This window comes from Phalacrocorax aristotelis, chromosome 4, assembly GCF_949628215.1.
Source record: "Phalacrocorax aristotelis chromosome 4, bGulAri2.1, whole genome shotgun sequence".
NCBI classification, from domain to species: domain Eukaryota; kingdom Metazoa; phylum Chordata; class Aves; order Suliformes; family Phalacrocoracidae; genus Phalacrocorax; species Phalacrocorax aristotelis.
Genome location: NC_134279.1, coordinates 78,137,462 through 78,159,381, shown reverse-complemented (window position 1 = coordinate 78,159,381; position 21,920 = coordinate 78,137,462). Strand labels below are relative to the sequence as shown.

The following is a 21,920-nucleotide window of genomic DNA, read 5'->3' as shown; positions in this document are numbered from 1 at the left end:
TTCCATTAACAGCAGTCCTTTAACGGGACCACTTCCCCTCATCAGACACTGACCTAGTTACAGATATCAGATAGCACCTACATGGCAAAAAAGACTGAAGAGAGCTCAAAATGTTTCTTGCCAGTAGCCTTCATGGCAGACATGACCCTGAGATGCCTGATGTATTTGAAACAGTGCCAGTGGGAGACCGCTGGAGACTGCAAAGCACCTCAAATACTCCTGGCTATCCCTGTGTGAGCAGCTGGATTGAGCCCCTTCTACATGTCCTGCTCCAGTCCTGGCCACTGGTTCCTATTTGCCCTTTATCCTCATGCTTCTGCACTTGCATAAGTATTTATAAACTACAAACAAGTCACACATAATATTTCCTTCATGAAAGTAATTAAAGTGAGTTCCTTGAGAAGCTTCAAGGTTTAGCTGCACACTGTGTGCAGCGGTCTCTTTTCAGGAACATGATTTCTACCAGTTTTATTGATGTCCCCTAGCTCTTGTATTTGACCAGAGAGTAAACAACTTCATCCCTGTTACTTTACCCTGCTACTCATTAACTTTATAGGTGCTATCATAATGTGATGACTTCCAATAAAAAATCATAATAATTCATAGAAACATGTAGGTTAGAAAAGACCCTTAAAATCGTTCTTTATTCCTATGCCTCATTCACCCCAAGATCACAACAAGGAGCAGACGACTATTGACAAGAACCCCAACAACTTTCAAAAAAAAAAAAAATAATTTCCAGGACGGACTGCATCACTCAGCAGTCTCAGACTTTGTTCCTAAATGTGTCCTTTTGCTTCTCCATGTCGAAATATGTTCTGCCCATTTGCTCCCAGCTGCCGCGCAGAGATCGAGGTAGCTGTGTGTCAGTGAACGTCCTCTTCATTATTTAACACTCCATAACCCCAGTTTTAGCCTCCTACACATTTGGTCTACAATGATTCTTTATTTTCTCCCAAATCAATGACAGAAACAGAATAATGAACCAGTTTCCACAGGACTTCCCTGCAAAGAGACTCAAGGATTCATTTTTCACTGTGACATTCGGAGATCTCTGTTTAACCAGTTAGATCCACTTAATTTGCACTATGTTGATTTTATACCTTTTTTTAAAAATCCACCTCCAACACAGTATTAACCAAACACTTCCAGAAATCAGTTGCATCAAGAGTCGCTCGCTCTTACTGGAGAACGACAGCAAATTGATTTGACAGTGTTCTATATACGCACACTCGTTTGCATCAACTTCATTGCCTTCCTTTAAGAATTCAATAATCACGTGATGAGCCCGCTATTTCTTGCCTTTAACAGTGACAGACTGACAGTCTTAGCATTGCCCAAATCATTTGCCCAATCCTTTTAAATGATGAGCCAGTATCAGCTTTCTTAGTCCTCTAAAATCTTGCTAGTGTCCTAAAATGAAAACTCAGCATTAATGGCCCACACGATACGTTCCTGGTTCCAAGAGTTCTGAAGCTCTTGGCTGGAATTACCGGGACTGGCTGACTATAAAATATTTGATTTATGTGGTTGCTACTTAACATAATCCCTAGTTATTAATGGAGCCCAAAATGCTGTTTCACCAGCACCTCATACTAATATGTTATCTGATTTTCTCCCCCAGACATTCTCTCTGTTTCCTTGCGGTGGTGGTGATGGCAGCTACTGCCTCTATCTACTAATAGTTTCGATTATTTTTACCTTAGCTGACCATAAATTTATCTTTATGTTTTTCTACTTCCATTACTCATTCTAGTGCAGAGGTTGCCTCTTCAGATGAATTAAGAGCAAAAGATATTGGCCTTTACCTTATTCTATAGGAGCGCTCACTATAGGGCAACCAGCCCAGAGCACCGAGCTCCATTTCAAATACCCCATTACACATCAAAAACTTATAAAAAGCACAAAGATGTTGCTTTATTTCAGCCCAGGTCAGCTTCTAGCTTTAAGCAGGAGGGGTGAAGCTCCCAGCTTAACACTCCTCCCAGAAAAGACACTATCCGATGGTATCAAGTTAGTCACACCTCATTGTCAGGTGGATTTTTTTACTGTTGCAAAAATAAAATGAGGATTAAATTTGTAGGATCAGAGCGGTGTTTTTTAAATGCTTTTTATGAATCTTAAGCCCGAGGAGAGGCAGGAGGAACGCAGGGCTCTGAGAGCTTCTGCAAACGTGCTTCCAAACACCTGGAGCGTGTGCTTAATCCACCCGCGAACAGTTGACTTCCTTCTGTCTCCCACCAGGCTCCTCTTCCCCCGCCAAAACCCAAAAGTCAGCCTTCTTTCCCAGTTCTGGTTAAACCGCTTCTGACATGCAGAGCTACCGAAGCCTGGCCGTATCCCTTTGGCCCCCAAAACTCTGAAATTCCCACTTGCAACTGTCTCACTCCCAAGGTGTCTATTTAATCCCACTTTTATTAGGAGCACAGCTCCGGGTAGGTTACAGAGGTTACAAACAATGAAGCTTTTATCAAAACTTTGGCTAATCAGTCGCTAACAAGCTCTCATTCAGGAAGCGGCTAGGCAGGCCCAGGCTAAAACTAACCTGAGGGGGTAAAAAAAGGAGAGAAAAAAAAAAAAAAAAGGATTGGGGAGAGGGTGTTCCTTTAGAGCTGGATCAGTGCCCTAGTCCACAACCACAGAAACACTTGTGCGAGCACATCAGCCAGAAAAAGCAGCCAGGAGTGGACACAGAGCAGAACTGCTTCTTTCAGCGACGGTGTGCGCTCACGACAGCGTAAAGTGCTGGAGTAACTACGGTTTGCGATAAACTATGATTTATTCCTTGCTTTGTGGCAGTCCGGGGGCTCCATCATGCTCAGCACCGTATAAACGCACCAGGAAAATATTTGCTGTTCCAAAACGCTAACCCTCAGTCTGCAGCCTGCAGTGTTTTTATGGAGACCATGAACTAGAAACAAAACCAAGCCAAGATTGTTGTCGGTAGCCTGAAAATCATGGAATGAGGACACCTCCCCAGGAAATGTTGTAGGGTCTGAAAAATCAAGAAAGATTTGGAAACCTCTGATCTTATCATAAGGTAAGTTGGCAAAATTGGAGCACCAGAACTTCAGTCCAATAGATGACTAGATACAGGGAGGGCGGAATATACATTATTCTCCTTAGGTAAGGGATAAAAATTGCTTCAACCTGTATACACGTACACAGAACACCCTTCCAAAATCAAGGCAGTGAAACATATATTGCACACCATAAAATAATCTCTATTTCCCATTTTCAGGATAAATCAGATGCTGAGTGAAAAAAGAGACTTTCTTAGAGCATATTAATAAGTGTAAAGTACCCAGTCTAGACGGGAATAGGCTAAGGGGTAAATAAAGGAATGGTACTAGAGCTTAAATTTAATTTGAACTCTTCTTAGTCAATTCCTTGATATTCTTGAGAGTGGAACCACAGTACTGGGCTGCTGCAAGGAAAAGATACTTCTCCCATCTTGTCCCTGAAGATGAAGAACTCATTCCCAATTTAATTCATTACTCTGGAGAAAGATATAGAAGAATTCTTCATCTGCAGATTGTATGTGGGCCATAGAGTTACTGCCTTGCCTCTTGCCAGCCCTGGGGAAAAAGTGAGACTTATATTGCAAATGCAGCCAAAACAAACCAAACCTGTGGTTCCTGCTTCGCTGCAGCAGTTCGGAGCCACTGAAGGGATCCTGGTCTCTCTTCTACTGGTAAAGTCAATAGGAGCCAATATGGGCTACTGGGTCCCGATCCTCCAACACGTTCCCTGCACCTAGACCTGAGCATCCTCGGGAAACAGAGAGATACCCAGGTGGGTGCTGGTATCGGTTCCCGCTGCGAGGCTGGGCGCTCAGGTCTGAAGCACTTTCAGGTTTCCGTGTTCAGCTGTACACACCTGAGATTCACAACAGGAAAGTTAAGCCTGTACCTACATGTTCAGAGGAGCAGGGCCTTAGAGGCAAAGCCAGTGTCTTCCTAGCAGGGGGAAAAGCACTTGCTGCGCATACGACAAGGACAAGCACAATACCAAAGCGAATGAGTGTAGCTAGCACAAGGCAAGGATGGAGAGGACCCTGCTCTCTTGCAGCACTTTTTTTTGGGAAGTCTTGAAATACTTTCCAAAGCAGCTGGCTGGAGAGATTTGCACGTAATCGCAGCTGGCTAGGGATACGGTTCAGCCGCAACTCCCAGGTGCCGTGGGCTCCCCTGGCCGGCAGACCTCACTGCCACACTCATAATGCCAACACTAACAAATGTCCCAGCGACTCGGTAATAACAGAGTGATTTCACAGCCTAGCTCAAGCCCAACCCCGAATCTGCTCGCAGTGATGGACAGTACGCTCAGACTCTTACCTCGAAACTGATTTCAGCTTTGCGTTGCAGAACCTCGCTTGCCAGCTTCTTGGTGCGCTTCTGAAAGGCAAACGTCTCCCAGACCTCTCTGGAAGAAAGCAGCGTTTAGAAAGCAGAGCGGCAGAGTGCCGAAGCTGTTCATGCTGCTCTCCACGTGCCTTGGCAGAAGGGAACAGCAGCAGGTTTGTCCTGAGCGCTGACAATGTTTCAAGGCAACACTGCACGCTACTTGCAGGATAAACGCATTAAGAAAATTAAACATTTTTACAGCCATCACACCATCAAAGCGTTATTCTCTCCACTCTTTAAATTAAGTGTTGGTTTGCATATTTGTGCCATCCCAGCTATGTAATAACCTCTCTGAAGCTGTTTTTGTTTCACATTCCTTACTATTTGGTAAAGCAAGCTGGAGCTTTCTGAGGACATGCATTTTTATTAAAGCTAATTCAGCATTATTTTCTCACCCATTTCCTTTGTTGGAAGCAGAGAAATCAACTAAAGAAAATTCGAAGGCAGCATAGCATGCCTCTGAGGGAAACTGCCTTCCCCGCCTAGTCATAGCCGGGCTGTTCCTCTAGATGGCTCTGCCTTTGCCCAAATACGTCAAATCCCTGAAGCAAAAACTGCAATTTTCAACCATACGGCGATACCACTTGACGGCTCCTCTCCCTCCTGCAATGTTCCTAGGGTTTTTGAGCAAACGGATAAACACAGATTTGTTGCAATTTTAGAGAATAACATTTTCGGCTTAGCTCTTCAAACAGAGAGGGAAGTTGCTTTTTAAAAATCTACCTGCTTCTTGTCCTTTAGATGCTCTTTCTAGCTGTGATTTCCCTGTAAACTGCTTGTTTTAGATGTTGTCGGGTCAGACTTCAAAACAGTATTTTCCAGTGCAACCCTTCTCCAAGGATATGCAGAGCTGTTATAAATAATAAAGGCAAGAAAGTTGAGAAGGAAAAAGACACACAGAATCACAGGCTGGAAGGGACCTCAGGGTTCATCTAGACACCTTGCGAAACATAACATAAAATTTTCTTCTGCTGTTCTGGCTATCCAAATACACACGGGAAGTTCTTTCCCCAAAAGATGCAAAATAAAATCAGCAGCAGCAACAGTGACAGAAACAAAATTGCAATAGAAAAAAAAAACCCCACCCCACCAAAAACCAAAAGCTAAAAACACAAACACATCCCCTTATGATTAAAGGAGGAAACCCAAAATCATAATTCTTTATCACACTCATTTTTAAGTTATTCTCTGTCTCCAAACTGTTGTTTTTAAAACGAAATATAATGGTGAAAATCCGCCAGTTATTACATCCCTGTTTAGATCACATGAGGGATGAGAATGTGGGATTGGAGGTAGCCCGGGAAGGCTGCCCCGACTCAGCTTCACTGATTTATTTACATGTGCGTTTGTAACTATTTTATCAAAGACATAAAACGCAAAGACTTTTCCCAAAACGCTCCTCTCTCCCCAAAATCCTGATGTCAAACCAAGACACCCGGTGCTTGCAGCCCTGGGGAGAGCACTTCGCAGCTGTACCTGGAAAGGGGATTTTTAGGCTGTTTTCCCAGCAGAAAACGGAATAACAACCCCGTTTAAGACCCGGGGATTTGCATCTTCTAAGCGACTGACAAAGACTGTAAAATTCTCCCGCACCATTGACCTTATTTTTCTCGTTTACACCGTGTGCTTTGCCCCGGCCGAGAAGGATTTGCCGGAGCCGGTCCCCGTATAAACCCCGGGGGGTCGGGATCGTTAGGAACAGCGAGAGCTTTTTCTCTGCAAAAAGATGCGCTCCCCCCCAAGCTGCCCCGAAGCACGAAGGCGAAAATCAACTTTTATTCATTAAACCGCGCCCGCCAGCCCGTTCCCCCCGCAGTACGAGCGAACACGCCGATGTCGGTTGTTTCATTTCGGGTAATTCCTCATCCAAAGCTAATGAACTGCGACCTCAGCCCCGGCTGTTGTGAGACGGGCGGCAAAATTACACATAAATAAGAGAGTTTAAGCGAATTTCACCCTTCCCGTCGGGGCAACCGCAGCGATGCTAATCTCCCCCAGACCTCAATTTCGGGGCCGGTTTCGGGGCCGTAGGGATCAGGGCCGATCGCATCCGTGGGAAAGAGGGATCGGATCCCTGAGGGCCGGGGCAGCGCCGAGAGACCCCCGGGACGTTGGGGGGGGGGAGGGGGGCAGCAGGCTCAGGGATGCTGCCCCCGCAACGCCGGGAGCCAAATCCCAAGCACCTCCCGCAGCTCCCCCCGCCGGTCCCTCCCCCATGGCCGCTTTTGGGGCCCGGCCTTGCCCCCCTCCACCTCCCTCCCCGGCGCGGAGCCGCGCTACTGGCTGCTCCCTGCGCGCCGCCGCCGCCCGCCCAGCCCCGGCCGCGGGCGGGGAGGCCGGGCGCACGGCAGCGCCTATAAGGGCGCCGAGCCGCAGCCCCCCGGGATTTTTTGGTCTGGGGCCACCGGGGCCGCGGGGGGGGGGGGGCGGGCTGTCGGCGGGAGAGGACGGGAGCGGGGGGGAGCGCCGGCCGCCCTGCATGGCCAGGGATTATGAGCGCCGGTGAGTTGCAGCAGGCGCAGCCCAGAGCCTCGGCGCCGGCGGCCGCCCCCGCGCCCCCGCAGCCCCGCAGCGCCCAGGAAGCCCCCGACATGGCGGTGTACTGCAGCGAGAACTTCAGCGTCTACCCCCAGCCCAGCCTCCACCCGCCCGGCGCTGCCGCCGCCGCCGCCGCGGCCGCCGCAGCCGCCGCCGCCGCCGCCGCCTCCTCGGGGCAGCGGGCGGGCGGGTACGCGCTGGGGGACTACGGGGCGCCCGCCAACGCCGGCTACCTGTGGGGCATGAACAGCCCCGCACCCTACCTGCAAGGCCCGCCCGGCTCCGCCGCCGCCGCCGCTGCCGCGCCCTTCCTGCCGCCGGCCTCGTACGGCTGTTCGCGGGGCGGGCAGCTGGTGGGCTCCCCCTCGGCGCCCGGCTCGCCGTCGGCGGGCGGCGCGGAGCTGAGCTGGCTGAGCCTGGCCAGCCAGGAGGAGCTGCTGAAGCTGGTGCGGCCGCCCTACTCCTACTCGGCGCTAATCGCCATGGCCATCCAGAGCGCCCCCGAGAGGAAGCTCACCCTCAGCCACATCTACCAGTACGTGGCCGAGAACTTCCCCTTCTACAAGCGCAGCAAGGCGGGATGGCAGAACAGTATCCGCCACAACCTCAGCCTCAACGACTGCTTCCGCAAGGTGCCCCGCGACGAGGACGACCCCGGTGAGGCCGCCGCGCCGGGCGGGAGGGCGGGCGGGGAGCGGCGGGCGCAGAGCCTGGGGAGCCGCCGGCAGCCCCGTGAGGAGCGCGGGCGACGGCGGTCCCCTTGTCCGGCGGGTCCCTTGTCCGCTCGGGGCCAGTGACATGAGGAGAGCGGGCTCCCTTGTCCCCACGAGCAAGTCGCTGTGAAGACGGTGGGCTCTTCAGCCAGTCCCTTCAGCCAGGGCACTGTGAGACGAGCGGGCACCCCTGTCCCCATGGGGCCGGTGACATGAGGAGAGCGGGCTGCCTTGTCCCCAGAAGCAAGTCGCTGTGAGGAGACGGGTCCCCTTGCCCCTCAGCCCGGGCGCTGTGAGGACAGCGTCCCTCCTTCGCTCCCCCCGGGCCCGGCGCTGGCCCCCGCGGCAGGTCTGGGCGAGGGGCGGTCTGGCCCCAGCCCTCACCCCCTCCCCGAGCTGGCCGGGTGGGCTGAGGCTGGCAGTGCTGGCTGTGCAAGACCCGGCTTCTTCGGCCGTGATTCACGGCTCCCCTCCCAGCCCGCCGCTCGCCGGCCCGGCCCCGGGGGCACAGCCGGTACCCGGGAGTGGGCGGAGGGCGGAGGCGCGCCGGGAGGGCGCAGGTCCGGCCCGGCGGGGAGGGGACGTGCCGGTCCGCAGCCTCGGGGGGGGACGTTGCGGGGTCACTGTTCCCGTCAGGCCCGGGCGTGGGCAAGAGGTGTGTGGGGCCAGCTAACGCCACCACAGCCCCTCGCACTAAGTGTCCCCGCTTGCCGTGAGGCAGCCGGAGCAGGGGGAGCCCCGCTTCGCGTTCCCTTGGCCAGGGCTGAGGCAGAGGTGCAGATCCTTCAGGGAGGTTTGTGCTCTGTGGCGGGGAGGTTCTTGTCCTCCATGTGGCCTTAAGGTTCACTTGGGCATTGGAGGAGCGCGTGTGATGATGTCCTGGAGCCAGGTTTTGGATCCTTGTTCTGGACAACAGAGAGAGGAGGAGCAGGTGTAGGAGAGGCATGGGTGCTGTGCTGATCAGACAAGGCTTGGATAGTGCATACCTGTCTGCGGTGGGGCTCGCTGTCACAGAATTTCACTTTCTGTCATGTCTCCTGTTTTCCACCAGGGAAGGGAAACTACTGGACCTTAGATCCCAACTGTGAGAAGATGTTCGACAATGGGAACTTCCGTCGCAAACGCAAGCGGCGCTCTGAGCCAAACGCCCCCGCAACCGCATCTGCGGCCTCCTCTCTGGGGGGCCTGAAGGCCGAGGAAGAGCGACCCATCCCAGCCACAGGCAAACCGTGTGGAAACAGCCCACCCCCAGAGCTGGACCCCTCACCTTCTGCCAGGGACCATCCAAAAAGCTCCTCTCCCTCCGGTATCATTTCATCCACCCCTAGCTGCCTCAGCACCTTCTTCAGCGGCATGAGCTCCCTGAGCAGCGGAGGCAGCCGGCTGACAGGGGGTCTCGGCAGTGACCTGCATCACAGGAACTTCTCTGCTGGACAGCTGAGCAGTGGCACTTTCACCCCGTCCAGCAGCTCTTCTCAGGAGGTGCCTTCGCCAGACCAGCTGCAGCGGGTTGCGGGACCTTCCCCCGCCTACTACAGCTCCTTCCATCCCAGCAGCAGCAGCCAGGGAGCCCAGTACAACCACTACTACAACTTCACGGTTAACAGCCTCATCTACACCCGGGATGGAACAGAGGTGTAGGGTGCTGGGGCAGCCGACGGGCGAGCGCTGCAAAGGGAATGGGAGTTGCAGGTGTGTTTGGCAGCACTGAGGACCGTATGCTTTTGCAAACAGCATTTCAATGTGGACACTTCCCACGAGTTCTTCCAGGAAAACAGATCTTCTCACCTTTCCCAATAAGAACACCCCTTAAACACCAGCAGAAGGCAGATGCAAAGTCTTTTCCCCTTCCTGGAAAATGTTAGCTGGATTAGATGGCTTGCCATCTAAATTCTGCAGATGAAAGCGAACTGAATTAATGTTTTCAGAGGTTTCTAATCCTGAATGTAGAATAAGAAGTTTAAAAACTATAACCGTAAAGCGATATCAGCAAGAGCCAAGTGTAGACATCCAGAGAGTCTTAGAAGAGAACAGGAAAAACAAAAATGAAGAGATTTCTTATGAAGTGCCTTGTAAAATGTATTAAAAAACTCTTCTGCCAGCAATTGCCTCTGTAAGCCCTTGCTTCCTGCCCTGATCCCTCAAAATGCAATGCACGGGGCGCGTACTGGGGGTGAGCACCCACCCAAAACCTCCTCGAAACCCACAGGGGTTCGCTCTGGTCTTCCTGTGCATGGCATGTTGTACAGCCGGGGCCGTCTCTTCTAAAACAATCTTTTTCCCTGAGCTTAGTACCAAAGATAACTCTAGCCGTGCAGCTTTAGTGCGAGAATAAACACTGGGGTATTTTTATACATATTTGTACGTAATGTAACTCTTCTGTATATATGTTTCTATGTGGTTTTATATTTGTAAATTATGCTCTGGAGCTGTACTTATTTATAATGTGTTTTAAACTTTGTTAAAGTTTATTTTACTTTGTTTCCCTTTCTTTTTTGCTGTTTTATTTGTTTTGAATTTTTGGTTGGTTTTGTTTTTGTTCGTTAGTGTATTAATGAAACTTTTCAGGCTGAACAGCTGTTGGGAATAAAATGTTAACAATTGTTAGATTTTTTTGCCTGATTGTTCCTCAGTATGTTTGAGGTATTTTAAAACTCTGTGGGGAGACAGGTTTTGCTTTCACGTGGTTTGGGATAAAAGGTGCAAAGATTTGTGAACAATTTCATCTGCGCAGTAAGAAAAAAACCCACTCTGGGCCTAAAGGTGACTCATCTGAGCTGATTTGCAGCCTCTCATGGTCTCACTGTCCAGAGTGGGCACGCCCAGCTTTTTTGTTTGTTTGTTTTTGTCAACGGTCTGAATTACAACTGTCCTTTTTCAGCCTGGTTTAGTAAAAACAAAATAAAAGCTTGCAGAAGTAAAAGAAGCAGGGCCGGTTCCGGCGCGGTGCTAGCTAGCAGGAGGTATGAAGTCTGAGCTTGACTGTTGACTCTGTCCATTTTGCAAAGCAGTTTCTCAAGTAGGATTGCACCTGCTTAAAACGGCAGGCTAGCTGAGACGTGGGACCAGCTGGCCAGCGGCCGTCTGCTGTGAGGAGGCACTCCTGAGATTCTCCCCCCCCCCCGATTCCCCGGGGCTGGGAAAGGAGAGTCCATCCTAGAGCAGCCATTATGCACAACGATCAACTCCCAGTTCTTGCCGTTTGCATAAGCTGTTTGTTGGGTGCTGTGTGCGGGCAGAGCATAAATCACAGAATCATATAAATATCTTTATGAGGAATGTAGCGTCAGTGATGAAGTTAAGCATGAAATTGCAGCTGTTTAACATACAGGCATCTGCTGTGATGTAAGGCCATCCCTGCAGGCTACTGAGAAAACAAAATTGTTGGCAGTGGGACGCAGCACCTCTTCACTGGCTACCTGCATGACATACAGGCTAGTGATGCAAGACAAACCACTGGCCCGATCCAAAATATAATGAAGCCATGACGAAACGTCAGATGACTTCCATGTGCTTGGGATAGGGACCAAGTACTTTCCCCAGCACTGGTCACCCGCCGTTTGTGCAATAGCCGAGACCTGTGGGTGGGTGGTAACTCCTGCCTCATCCTCCCCTCGCTCACCCCTTCCCAGCACAGATACCATCTTCCTGGCTTTAGGGGTAATTCCTCCATGTCTTCATTTTTAATTGCATCTCGGGTGATGCGGTGGTAGGAATAATGGGAGGGAAAGGGCAGACTGCCACTAGCAAAGAGACACAGTGGTCAGTCTTGTCCTGCTTGAGTTCAATCCTATCAGGTGTGGAATACCTTTATCTGGATTTTGGACTGCTGAGTTTGATCTAAAAGTGGTGGAGGGATTCCCAACACCTTCAAAAGATTTAAAGCCAGTCCTTAAGTAAGCCAGGAACTGCTTACTTATCTAAGTGACCATTTCACCCCTCTGCTGCTCCACCGGCCTGTTGTCAGACCTTAGCAAAGCAGCGGGCCGATGTGGGACACCTGCATATGTCCATCTCACGTTCTTCTACCCAGATTTGTTTCAGGATTCACCCTCTTCCACCTCCATCTGCAGACAGTACCCGTAAACTTTTGCTCCTGAGGACCCCAAATCCTCAAGATTTGTGTTGCTCCCTGGTCTGCCTCTGGCAGTATGTCCTCAGCAAATACCCCATGGCTCAACAGACCTTCTCGTGCCGTATTGGTTGGGTGGTGGCACAGCCAGCACCTGCCAGAGCAGAGCCAGAGGAGGATTCATTCACCCATCGCAGTGCTCCAGCCCCGCTCCAGTGGGATGGTGCTGGGCTCTTAGGGGGTTTTGGCAGGTCTCACTGTCCCCAGCGCACCTTCCCTGCCGTTAGCACCAAATCCCGCTCCCTCCAGGGAAAGTGAGCCCTTAGCTGGAACCAGGAGCTGTGGCCCCTCCTGCGGACACGCCACCCCAAAGGCTGGTGCGCTCATGATAAAGCAACCTGCCCAAGGGACGCTGGAGAGTAGATTTCAGCAAATAGACACCTAGTCTGCGGAGAAGAGCCAAGTGAATGAGCTAAGGGCAGCCTTTTAGGATTCCTTTTGTCATTAAAAGAGACTCTTAGCGAACTTTGGGAGAGGGAGGGCAAGAGGATTGAGTTTAATGAAAGGCATTTAAAAGCAGCAGGGCTATTGTCATGGGCTTTGGGGATTTACTGTGATTCCCCCATCGAAGGAGAGGGAAGACAAAGGCAATTAGCCTGCTGGTCCTACCCTGAAGAGTCCCCACTCCCCTCTAAATGCCAAGGCCACGCCTGGGATGGGCAGTTCTCCATGACAATGAGCCTCTTCCCAGCCTGGGTCAGGTGATAGCCCAGCAGCCCAGGGCTCAGCCTGCTCCCTGGGAAGTCAGCAGAGAAACGTCCCTCCCTTGGAGAGATGCTCCCTTTGTCCTCCCTGCTCTGGCAGCCATAGGAATCACCCTGTAAAATTAATTCTGGCTTTGAGGGAGCAGTGATCTCATGGGGGGGAGTTGCGAGCCCACAGATCCCAGCTGCTGGACGCTGAAGCTAAGCGTCGCAAGAAGTCTCATCTTTGCTTGGTTCCTCCGCTCTTTCTAGGCATCTAGAAAGATGCTACCTCAACTGGGCAAGACCGATGCAGTGCGGCGGTGCTCAACGTAAAACCACGGTCGTGCTGATGACTGCAAGCACAACTGCCTGGTACCTCTGCCCTGCGCTGCCTGTGCCCTCCGACACGCCCAGCCAGGGACCGTGGCTCTTCCAGCTGAGGGTTGCACACACAACTACTGACAAAGGCAGCCCCTGCTTGAAAAGAAGTACAGTCCAAAGGCGTTTCAAGAGACACGTTGGATCAGTAACACAGATGCTTGCTGGCTTCTACGTGTGGCACTTCTCCAGCACGGGGTCGTTTAACTTTGCTCAGCGCTGGCCTTATCGACATGCCAGCAAAGGTTCAGGCAGGCACCCACTGCAGGTCTGCACTTGAGCTACTCCACATTACAAAGGCTTTGCCAGTACAGCTGGATCAGCCCAGTCCCCTAGAGGAGACCCAGCTCCCATCAACAAAGGAAGCTCTTGTGCCAGTAAAGTTAAACCCCCCACCCGCAGCAGTACCGAGTATATTGCGGGGCGGTGGGAGGGGATTCAAGAGGCAGAACACAGCCATCCGCGCTGGGTTTCATCACCCGCCAACTCTTTTGGAAATAGGGCTTCAATTACTGCCACTGGCCATGGACTGTGGTTTGCATATCCTCTGAAGGAGGCTTTTGATTTGCGCTGTCGCTCACCAAGTCCGTGAAAGTTGGCCACAGTATGTTGTGCCTGAACAGAAGGTTTTATTGCCTTTGTTATGCTGATTAAGGGTGATTTTTCCCTGAAATCTTAGGAATAGTTCAAAAGAAGTAGCAGTGTTCGAGGAAACTACTCTATGAATACCCTGCCCTTGCCCTTACCCTATTTCTAGCAATGGAAAAATCTTCATCAGACTTCTTGAGGTAGGGCCACCAGCCCTGCAGGTCTCACCTGACTTTGAATGCGACATACCTGAATCCTCCCCTGCTGCTTCATGGGAGGTGGTTCTGTTGGTCTCATTCCCATAAGAATAAGAGGGACAAAGCCTCATTTTGTAGCTTGACCCAAGAAAGGCAAGATGAGAATCAGACCTGGCTGATGGTACATGGATGGCTGATGCCTCAGCTAGAAATAACTGTGCCAGATGGAGACTGCAGTTGTTGGGAAATCGTTGTTTCTCCTTAGGCTTTGGCAAAAAGAAAAGGACTAGTTTTATTGTCCTGTTAGAAAATCCCTCCAAAACAGTTTTTTGTTCCCGATTTTTTTTTCTCTGATTGTTGAAAGAAGAAAAACATGGATTTACCTTTTCTTCCTTCTTTTTGGCAGAAATCTCCATCAAGCTAAACTCCCCCCCTCCCCTTTTTCTATTAAAAAGGAGGTTGATGGAATGTTTTTGACCAAATTACCGAGTGCAATATTCACCTGGGTAAGGTGACGAGAATTTGCCCCTCAAGGAATAACTGAAGTGTAATGTAGAACATCAAAGGTGTTATTTTTTTTTACCTTATACTTGAGCTATCTCTGAATCATATCAAATAATCTTCTCGTTTCATAACACCGTACAATGCAGGCTAAAAGTGTATGTGATCTGCTTTGTGTACTGCTGAATAGATGATTAAACTGTCTAACCTGAGGGATATTCATCCAGGGCCTGCCCCAAACACAGTGAAGTCAGGGGAAAGACTCCCACTGACTTCAGAGGGCTTTGGAGCAGACCCATAATCAGCCAGGCTCTAATATACTTCAGGTGGTGTCTACAAGACTGCCCGGGGACATGTAAAAGGAGCTAAAGATTGCACATTTGTGAATCAAACATCATAGGCCTGATCCAGGCAATTGGCTGCCATAGGAGAGCTGAAGCCATCTCCCCTATCCACCCGGGCTCCTCAGATCATTGTTCCTTTCCTGCAGTCCATTGTGTCCGGGATTTAGTGACAAAGCAAAGCTCTCACTGTGCGGCCAGTCCACGCTTGCAATAAACAGTGACAAATCAGGTCAGGTCCAATGGTTAATCTGTCCTTGGACCCCTCAAGTGGTGCTGATTTTATATCTAATAAAAGTAAATAGCAGAGCTGAGCTGGGCCATTTCCCTCCCAGGCCACTTTGGAGGGTGGTAGAACCTACAGCTCACGCTACCACTTCAGGGCCACCACAAATAGTGATCCTGAAACATGTAGGTTGTGCTTCAACTCCAAGAAAGCGGAGGGAGTCAAAGCTGACGTAGCAGAACCAAGCTTGGACTTCCTTCAGCAAACTGAATGATACTGAAATGGGGCCAAATTATATTGGGGGTGGGTGGAAATGATATCTATACCCATGTAAGTGTTCTTCTAGCCTAGACAATGGACATCTAGTGAAGCTGCCAGGCAACAGGTTCAAAGCAGACCAGAGGACATGGAGGTGCCCTACTGGTCATGGAGATGCCCTGTGGATCTCCTTGCTTCAGGAGGATGGAAGCTTGTAGGAAGGCAGGACAGGTTCATAGAAAGGAAACCCAGCAGGGGTTAAGAAATGCAAAGACCCCCATCTTTAGGTAGAAAGTTCCTGATCTGCAAAGTGTTGGAGCATGGGAATATATTTTGGGGAAGTGCCACTGAACGGGACAGCCTTCCCTAGGCAGCCACCTTTCGGCACTGTGAGGCAGGGCAGTGAGTTCAACAGTCTGATCCAACAGCTATATTTATAGTAGTGTAGTTGAAACCATCATTTCAAGTTTCCATCTTAGTACAGGCTGATGCAGAGCTCTGGCCAATCCTATTGATTTGCATGAGCACTGAAGACGCTTGCTGCAGCAGTTCTCACCCTAAAAAAAGGCTGGCTAAGTTAGGGCAGACAAGTTGCTCTCTGCAGGTGCCTGTTTCTTTCTATCCAATGCAGAAGAAGTCTGGAGAGCTAATTTAGGCTAAGCTCTTAGATGTCCCACAGGGCAGGAATGCATGGATACCTGCAGATACAGGGCATCTGTCATGTGTGGTCTTATATCTTGTTACAAATAGTACCATGGCCACCAGAGATGGAGAAGTCCAAGAAGGTTTCAAAGCAAGACACAGGCCTGATCCATAGGTGAGCCTCCGTAGTCATGGGAGATGTTGAGGAGAAGAAAACACCTGCATAACATTCCCTTCTCCCATGCAGCAGCATCTCAGCCTTGCTTTGATTCATTCAATTCTGGGGGGAGCCAGGGAATTTCTTTGAGGTGGGACAGGAAGGTGTGATGAGCTTTTTTACTCTGCTTGTTGTATTCTTGTTCACGTGCTGCCCTAATTACCTTCCATCAGTGCAACATGATCAGTCTGTCATGTGTATTATCTCTTTCCTCCTGCAAGAAGTGCTCATGAGGTATAAAGCTTCTCGTTTTTCAGGGAAATACTGTTTCCTACATGTCCAGGCTGCTCTGCATTTCTCATAGAAGAAGCTGTTTGCAAAGGGTAGCCTGGGTGGAGACGGCAGAAGGTGAGATTTGTGATGCACTGAGATTTGCAGCTCCGTTGCACCCTAAGCTGTCCCCAGCACCTGGGGGAGCAGTTTTGAAATCGTAAGCCCAAATCATTATTTGACCAGTAGCATCAGAACCATCAGATGTCTCAGTGGCAGAAGGTTGGACAACCTTTGGTGGGCAACAGGAGAGCAACGTTCATGAAAGAGCTGTAGCAAGACGCCCTGGCCTTGCACTGGTGAAGTTTCGTTAGGGCCCTTCATTAGACCAGAGCTCTTCTCAAGTTCAGGGAGCTTGAGATTCGGATCCCAGTGAAGACAACATGAGTTTGTGGCTTTCCCACAAGTTAGCAAGTCAAAATAAACCATAAGCTCTTCAGACAGAGCTCTCAGCTCATGGGAGAAGTAGGGAACACTTTGTCCCTGCTTGCATGTAAAGCCATGTGAGCTGATGGAGAGCAGCTGGATTCAGTAGCCAAGGCAGTGTGTGCCTAAATGTGGATATATGTTGCCAAAAGATAATCAGAGCTGTCATACTTGGGTGGAGAAAAATTACTGTCTTCTTCCTCTCCAACATTTGCAGCTTATCCTTGGCAGCACAGCAGGGAAGCAGACCTGACAAGAAATGAAGGAGACCCTTCAAAGAATCAGGGAATGTGTTTATTATAATTGAACAAGGGACTGTATTTATTTTCACTGTCCCTGACAGGAAATGTGTAAGCAGTGGGAAGACTAGAGCAATGAGCATGTAATGAATGTTAAGGTCATTTATCATAACTCTGAATGCTGTTTCTTTCCAGACAGCAGCTGCTTGTCACAGCGTGAAATCTCACTCCCTACCCTGGAAAGGTGACAATCCAAGGAGACAAGTATGACTGAGGAAGCGTTACTGGCCCTATTTTACTGCAATGGGTCAAGGAACATCATGGGAAAGTGATTTGCTAGAGGTCACACAGTACTATAGCAGAGTTAGAGTTAGGTGTCAAATCCATACTTCCCAGCGCCTCCATCACAGACTGTCCCTGCTGAGTCAGCCCGAAACACTCTGGCATGGCTTCCTTGGTGCTGTCACAGAAAGTACAACGGATTACAACTTTTCTTGCCTAAATCTTACCTATAGCTGCTTTACACAGGAGCATGAGTACCGCTGGGGGAACATTGTTCCTGCCTAGGGAATCCAGCAGCATTTAATCTACCTCCCTCCAACCCCACAAGACACCTGCACAGCCAGGGACTTGTTCTTTCCCAAGGGATTTTCGTAGTGTGCAAGACCTGTTCTTAACCATAGGACAACTGGAAATGTGCTAAACCTGCCAGAAATAACAGCAGCTGCTGGGAGATGCAGTGACCAGAAACTTGTGATCCATTTCCACACTTTGCAAATCTGCTCAGGTTCTACAGCAGCGATGGTTAGTTTGCATGCCACAATCTTAGAAGAAAGGGTTAAAGCATGTTATGAGCCGAATCCTGCTCTGGAGATCTGATAATCTAATTACAGCAGTTCAGGTCCCTTCTCTACCCCCAGTGCAATCAGGTTTGCATCCAGGAGTGATACCGATCTGATTCCACCCAGTCTGAGCTCTCTCCAAGCAGCAGCCTTGCTCCCCACGTAACACGTGCTGCTTGCACTTGTGCACCTCCACGTCGCTGCTGCAATGCACTGAGAGCATCTGCTCTCCCTGTTCTCAGGGGTGTGGGGAACTTTTTCCCCAGTTTTTGGTGGACAGATGAGCTCCTGACCTCTGGCTTGAGGAAATGCTTTGGGTGCAGGAATGCTGCTTTCCTCTTGACACTGGCAATCTGTTTCCACTAGGAGAAAGTGCCTCTACAGGCAGTGTGCTGGAAGCAGGAGCAGGGATGACTCCTGAGCGGACCTCAGAAGTGGCCTTTGCCTGGCCAAGCCATCACAACTAGATCCTCAGCTATTAGGAGGTGTTGGTTCAATAAATCTAGGAAAAAAGTGTAAATTTGCAGCAAAGGAATTGCCCCAGTTCACTTTGTGTCAGACATTTCACTGCGTGACTCACTCCCTAGGCTACTCTGGCTGTACAAAGCATATTTCTCCTGCTTCTTACAGGACTTGGACACCTTGCTGACTTATAGACACCCACCTGCAGACACGTACGATTCAGTGTCTTACCTGCAAGCTGCATCCTGCCCTCCCTGCCCACCTACATGTCTGGCTCTCAGATCCTCACCAAAACTCCTCAACTCTTGCTAAGAGTGGGATTAGTTTCACCAACTTCAGGTGTCTCCAGCACAGATGTCTGAAACTGAGCTAATCACCCTTGTCTCCCTTTTGAGCTGAAGTAGAAAAATTGGTGTGATGCACCTGCTTTGTTTTTTTGAGGTATCCTTCAGGAATGGATGAATTGGTCCCTAGGTCTCTACTGCAAATGGAGGGGGGCAGATCTGCTTTAGTCAGATCAATTCCCTCCCTGCAGTACTGCAAATATAACGAAAGCCATCAAGGGAATAGAGGGCAGAGACTCAAATTAGTGCCTCCCCAGGGGAAACAGTTATGATTCAGCAGCCCTGGCCTTCAGACCATGCTGCTGAGTGCTGAGAGAGTGAGGTGGGAGATGTGGAGGGTGAGAGGGGTTAAGCGAGATGAGACAAACCCATCAGGAACCATTCATTTGTTTCACTGCCCATGGAAAAGGTCTTTTTCTTTCACTCTAACACCTAGAGACACCACTGTGTTTCTGTAATTGTTGAAGGAATGAGGCCAAGTCCCTGTTCTGATGTAAATCCCTCTGGATGCATCCTGCTATTCACAGTATGGACAACTTCATTTGCTCTGAAAGCAGCACAGGGAGCCACTGCTGGGCCCAGGTTGACTGACTGACACCGAGAAATAGAATTCAATAGCTCTAATTGTTAAATGGCACTCAAGCAGTGAAGAGAAACAGCCTGCATGGGCTCTCCTAACCAGTGAGTCGCTCCAGTTGTGTTTCACTGGAAGGACGTAGGCGGGTTTATCTTCTGACCGATGCAGGCATTCCACCAGCGCTGCTGCTTGGAGTCTGCCACCACCAGTCCTAGGAGGTAAAGAGAAAATCTCCCTTTGTCCTGTCCAAGGGCCAATGGGGGCAGAAGGTCCTCTGTGTTTTCTTCTTCTCTCCTCAAGCAGGAGGGGAAGAAGACCCCCCAAACCATCCTTTCACATTATGTTTCCAACACCTGGCTGATCTAGAAAAATCAGGGCAGGGCACACCAAGTCACATTCAGACTTAAATCCTTTCCAGGTTTATAAAGATTTTCCAAAGCTTAACTACATTTCTAATTGTCCCGCCGCTTGTATTGAAATGTACTGTATGTGTTAATCTCAAATTCTTTTCTCTTTCCATAATCTTTTCAAGTTTTCCTGCACTCAGGCAGTAAATCCAATTAGGTCCATGGGTGTTAGTAGAGAGCCAGATTTATTTTTCACCTCCAGACATTCTTTCTCTTATTTTTCTTTTTTCCTTTTTCTTTTTTTTCTTTTATTTTTCTTTTTCTCTTTTGTTTTGTTTTCTTTTTCTTCTTTTCCCCTTTCCTTTCCTTTCCTTTCCTTTCCTTTCCTTTCCTTTCCTTTCCTTTCCTTTCCTTTCCTTTCCTTTCCTTTCCTTTCCTTTCCTTTCCTTTCCTTTCCTTTCCTTTCCTTTCCTTTCCTTTCCTTTCCTTTCCTTTCCTTTCCTTTCCTTTCCCTCCTCTTCTTTCCTCTCTAAACCCTTCCAGAAGTCACACCAGTACTAGCAGTCTGCTCCTCTGCACGTTCCCCTTTCTTGTGTAGGCTGAAACTGCTGGAGGTAGAGGTGTGGCAGTGATGTTTGATCTTATTTCACATTAAAACTCTTCTACCGAGGGCTGATCCCCCCACGCACACCGTCTTGAAGAGCATCCTACTCTATCGGTGCTCCGCGGGAATGAACAGGCAAAGTAAGGTAATAGCTGTTGTAAGTAGGGCTGGCAGGATCAGTCCTCGAGCAAGCTGCCATCCCCGCAGGCCGTAAAATCTATAGCCTCCTCCAAAATAAAGGTGAACATCATGGCACTGCTTTTAAACAGTTCGTGCAGTTCATGCCTCAAAGCATATTCTAGTTCAGGTGGAACACAGGAAGTTTCACCTGAACATGAGCAAAATCTTCCCTGTGCGGGTGCCAGAGCAGGGGCACAGGCTGCCCAGAGAGGCTGTGGAGTCCCTTCCCTGGAGACATTCACACCCCGCCTGGACGCGGCCCTGTGCCCCTGCTCTGGGTGTGCCTGCTCCAGCAGGGGGTGGGACGGGATGAGCTCCAGAGGTCCCTTCCAACCCCCACCAGTCTGGGATCCTGTGATTCTGTTCCAACCGAGGATGAAACTTCACCAGGGACAGGATTTTGCCTGTTTCTCCCTCCAAGGAATATCTCAGAGTTACCTGTGTTGTCCCTACTTTATTCCTATGAGGGCAGAACTAGGCACCAAAAAGCATCCTAGTCTGGAGCATTTTGACTTCCCAAATACAAATGAATGGGAATTATGTAGCGACTGATCATATAAAATAGAAAGGTACTTGGGGAAGGTGTGTGTATTAGGGCCTGATATAGATGAATCAGGTGCGAGGAGCACGCACTCCCCGAGCTGTAAGGGAAGCTGCAGAATTCTATATCTGATGCATTTACTGGGATTTAAACAAGCCCTTCCATTTTCATTACAAACACTCAAGTTTCCTCCCAAAATGTTTTGAACATCACTGCATGGAAGCAGCACTTCAGATCTGTTTTCTGCAGCCCATCTCCATGCCCTGGGCAACACCTAGTCATTTTAATGCCTTTAGTTCTCAGCTCTGGGAGCTCCCAGGGGCAGCCCAGCCCACCCAGGGAAGCTGCCCCATTGCAGGATTGCCAGGGAAAGCACAACTCTCTTGCAGCTGCGTTACCCACAGGACTTCTGGGCAATAGCCCCATGATGAGGGAAGACAGCAGCTCAGAGGAAGGCAGACTGGCACCATTGAGGAGCAAAGCTTGGTGTGCTCTCTACATGGCATGCCCATGCTGGGGACAGATTTTAAGTTGAAAGACAGAGAAGTAAAAGCCCCTGCCTGCGCAGGCTCACTTTAGAGGCAGTATGCATAGCAGGGAAGGCAGGAAAGGTCACGTCTGTCCCCAAGGCATGGACAGGTCACCCAGCTCCAGCTGAGCATGGATGTGGGGGCTGGAGCAGCCAGTCCTAGGTCTGGTTCTTGTAGTGCCATCAAGCTTTTCCTTGAGAAGATGTACATTGATGCCTCCTCCATGGTGCTTCATGGGTTGCACACTGGCCAGCAGAGAACCATATCTTGGATGCTGTGGCCACAGGTACCATGACCACCATTAGTGAACACCCAGAGATCAGTGGTGCTGCTTCAGGCCCTCCTTCCCCACCTGGTTGGACTGGGATACTTAGACATGGAAAAGACATGGACAGCTGTGAAAAAATTCAGAGAAGGCCAATAAAAAAGCTAAGAGAGTGAGTGAGAAACAGAGAGAGCAACTGAGTGTGAATAGCATGGCAGACAAGCCAGAAACACGACCAGTACCTAGAGGTATGAAGAGTCAAAGGACAGGGAGAAAATACAGAGGATTTTGTTAGTGGGTCTGTAAGTAAATGCAATCAGCTGAAATACAATGGTTGCACTCCACCTCCTCCATCTCCAGTATTTATAATAATTTTAAAGACAGTATTTGCTAGAGACACAAAATGGACTCCTCAGAGAACACTAAAGGTTTCTGAGGAAGAGTTCTTTCTGTACCTGCTCCTAGCCGAC

The 21,920-nt window shown here is 49.7% G+C and overlaps 1 protein-coding gene and 1 long non-coding RNA gene across 3 annotated transcripts; one reads left to right on the top strand and one right to left on the bottom strand.

Annotated features, from left to right (window-relative positions):
• Positions 1 to 262: 262 nt before the first annotated feature.
• LOC142056765 (uncharacterized) lies at positions 263 to 7,455 on the bottom strand. Of its 2 annotated transcripts, none has more exons than XR_012660429.1 (4): positions 7,208 to 7,455; positions 5,130 to 5,256; positions 4,338 to 5,020; positions 263 to 3,578 (listed from the first exon to the last, which is right to left on the bottom strand). It is a non-coding gene; the product is annotated as an uncharacterized LOC142056765 (long non-coding RNA). The 2 variants fall into 2 exon arrangements; XR_012660430.1 differs by lacking the exon at positions 263 to 3,578 and adding an exon at positions 3,621 to 3,879.
• On the top strand, positions 6,785 to 10,574 carry FOXI3 (forkhead box I3). The gene is made up of 2 exons (XM_075092177.1): positions 6,785 to 7,601; positions 8,709 to 10,574. The coding sequence occupies exons 1-2, from the start codon at positions 6,899 to 6,901 to the stop codon at positions 9,296 to 9,298; spliced, it is 1,293 nt and encodes a 430-aa protein (XP_074948278.1). The 5' UTR covers positions 6,785 to 6,898; the 3' UTR covers positions 9,299 to 10,574.
• Positions 10,575 to 21,920: the final 11,346 nt, after the last annotated feature.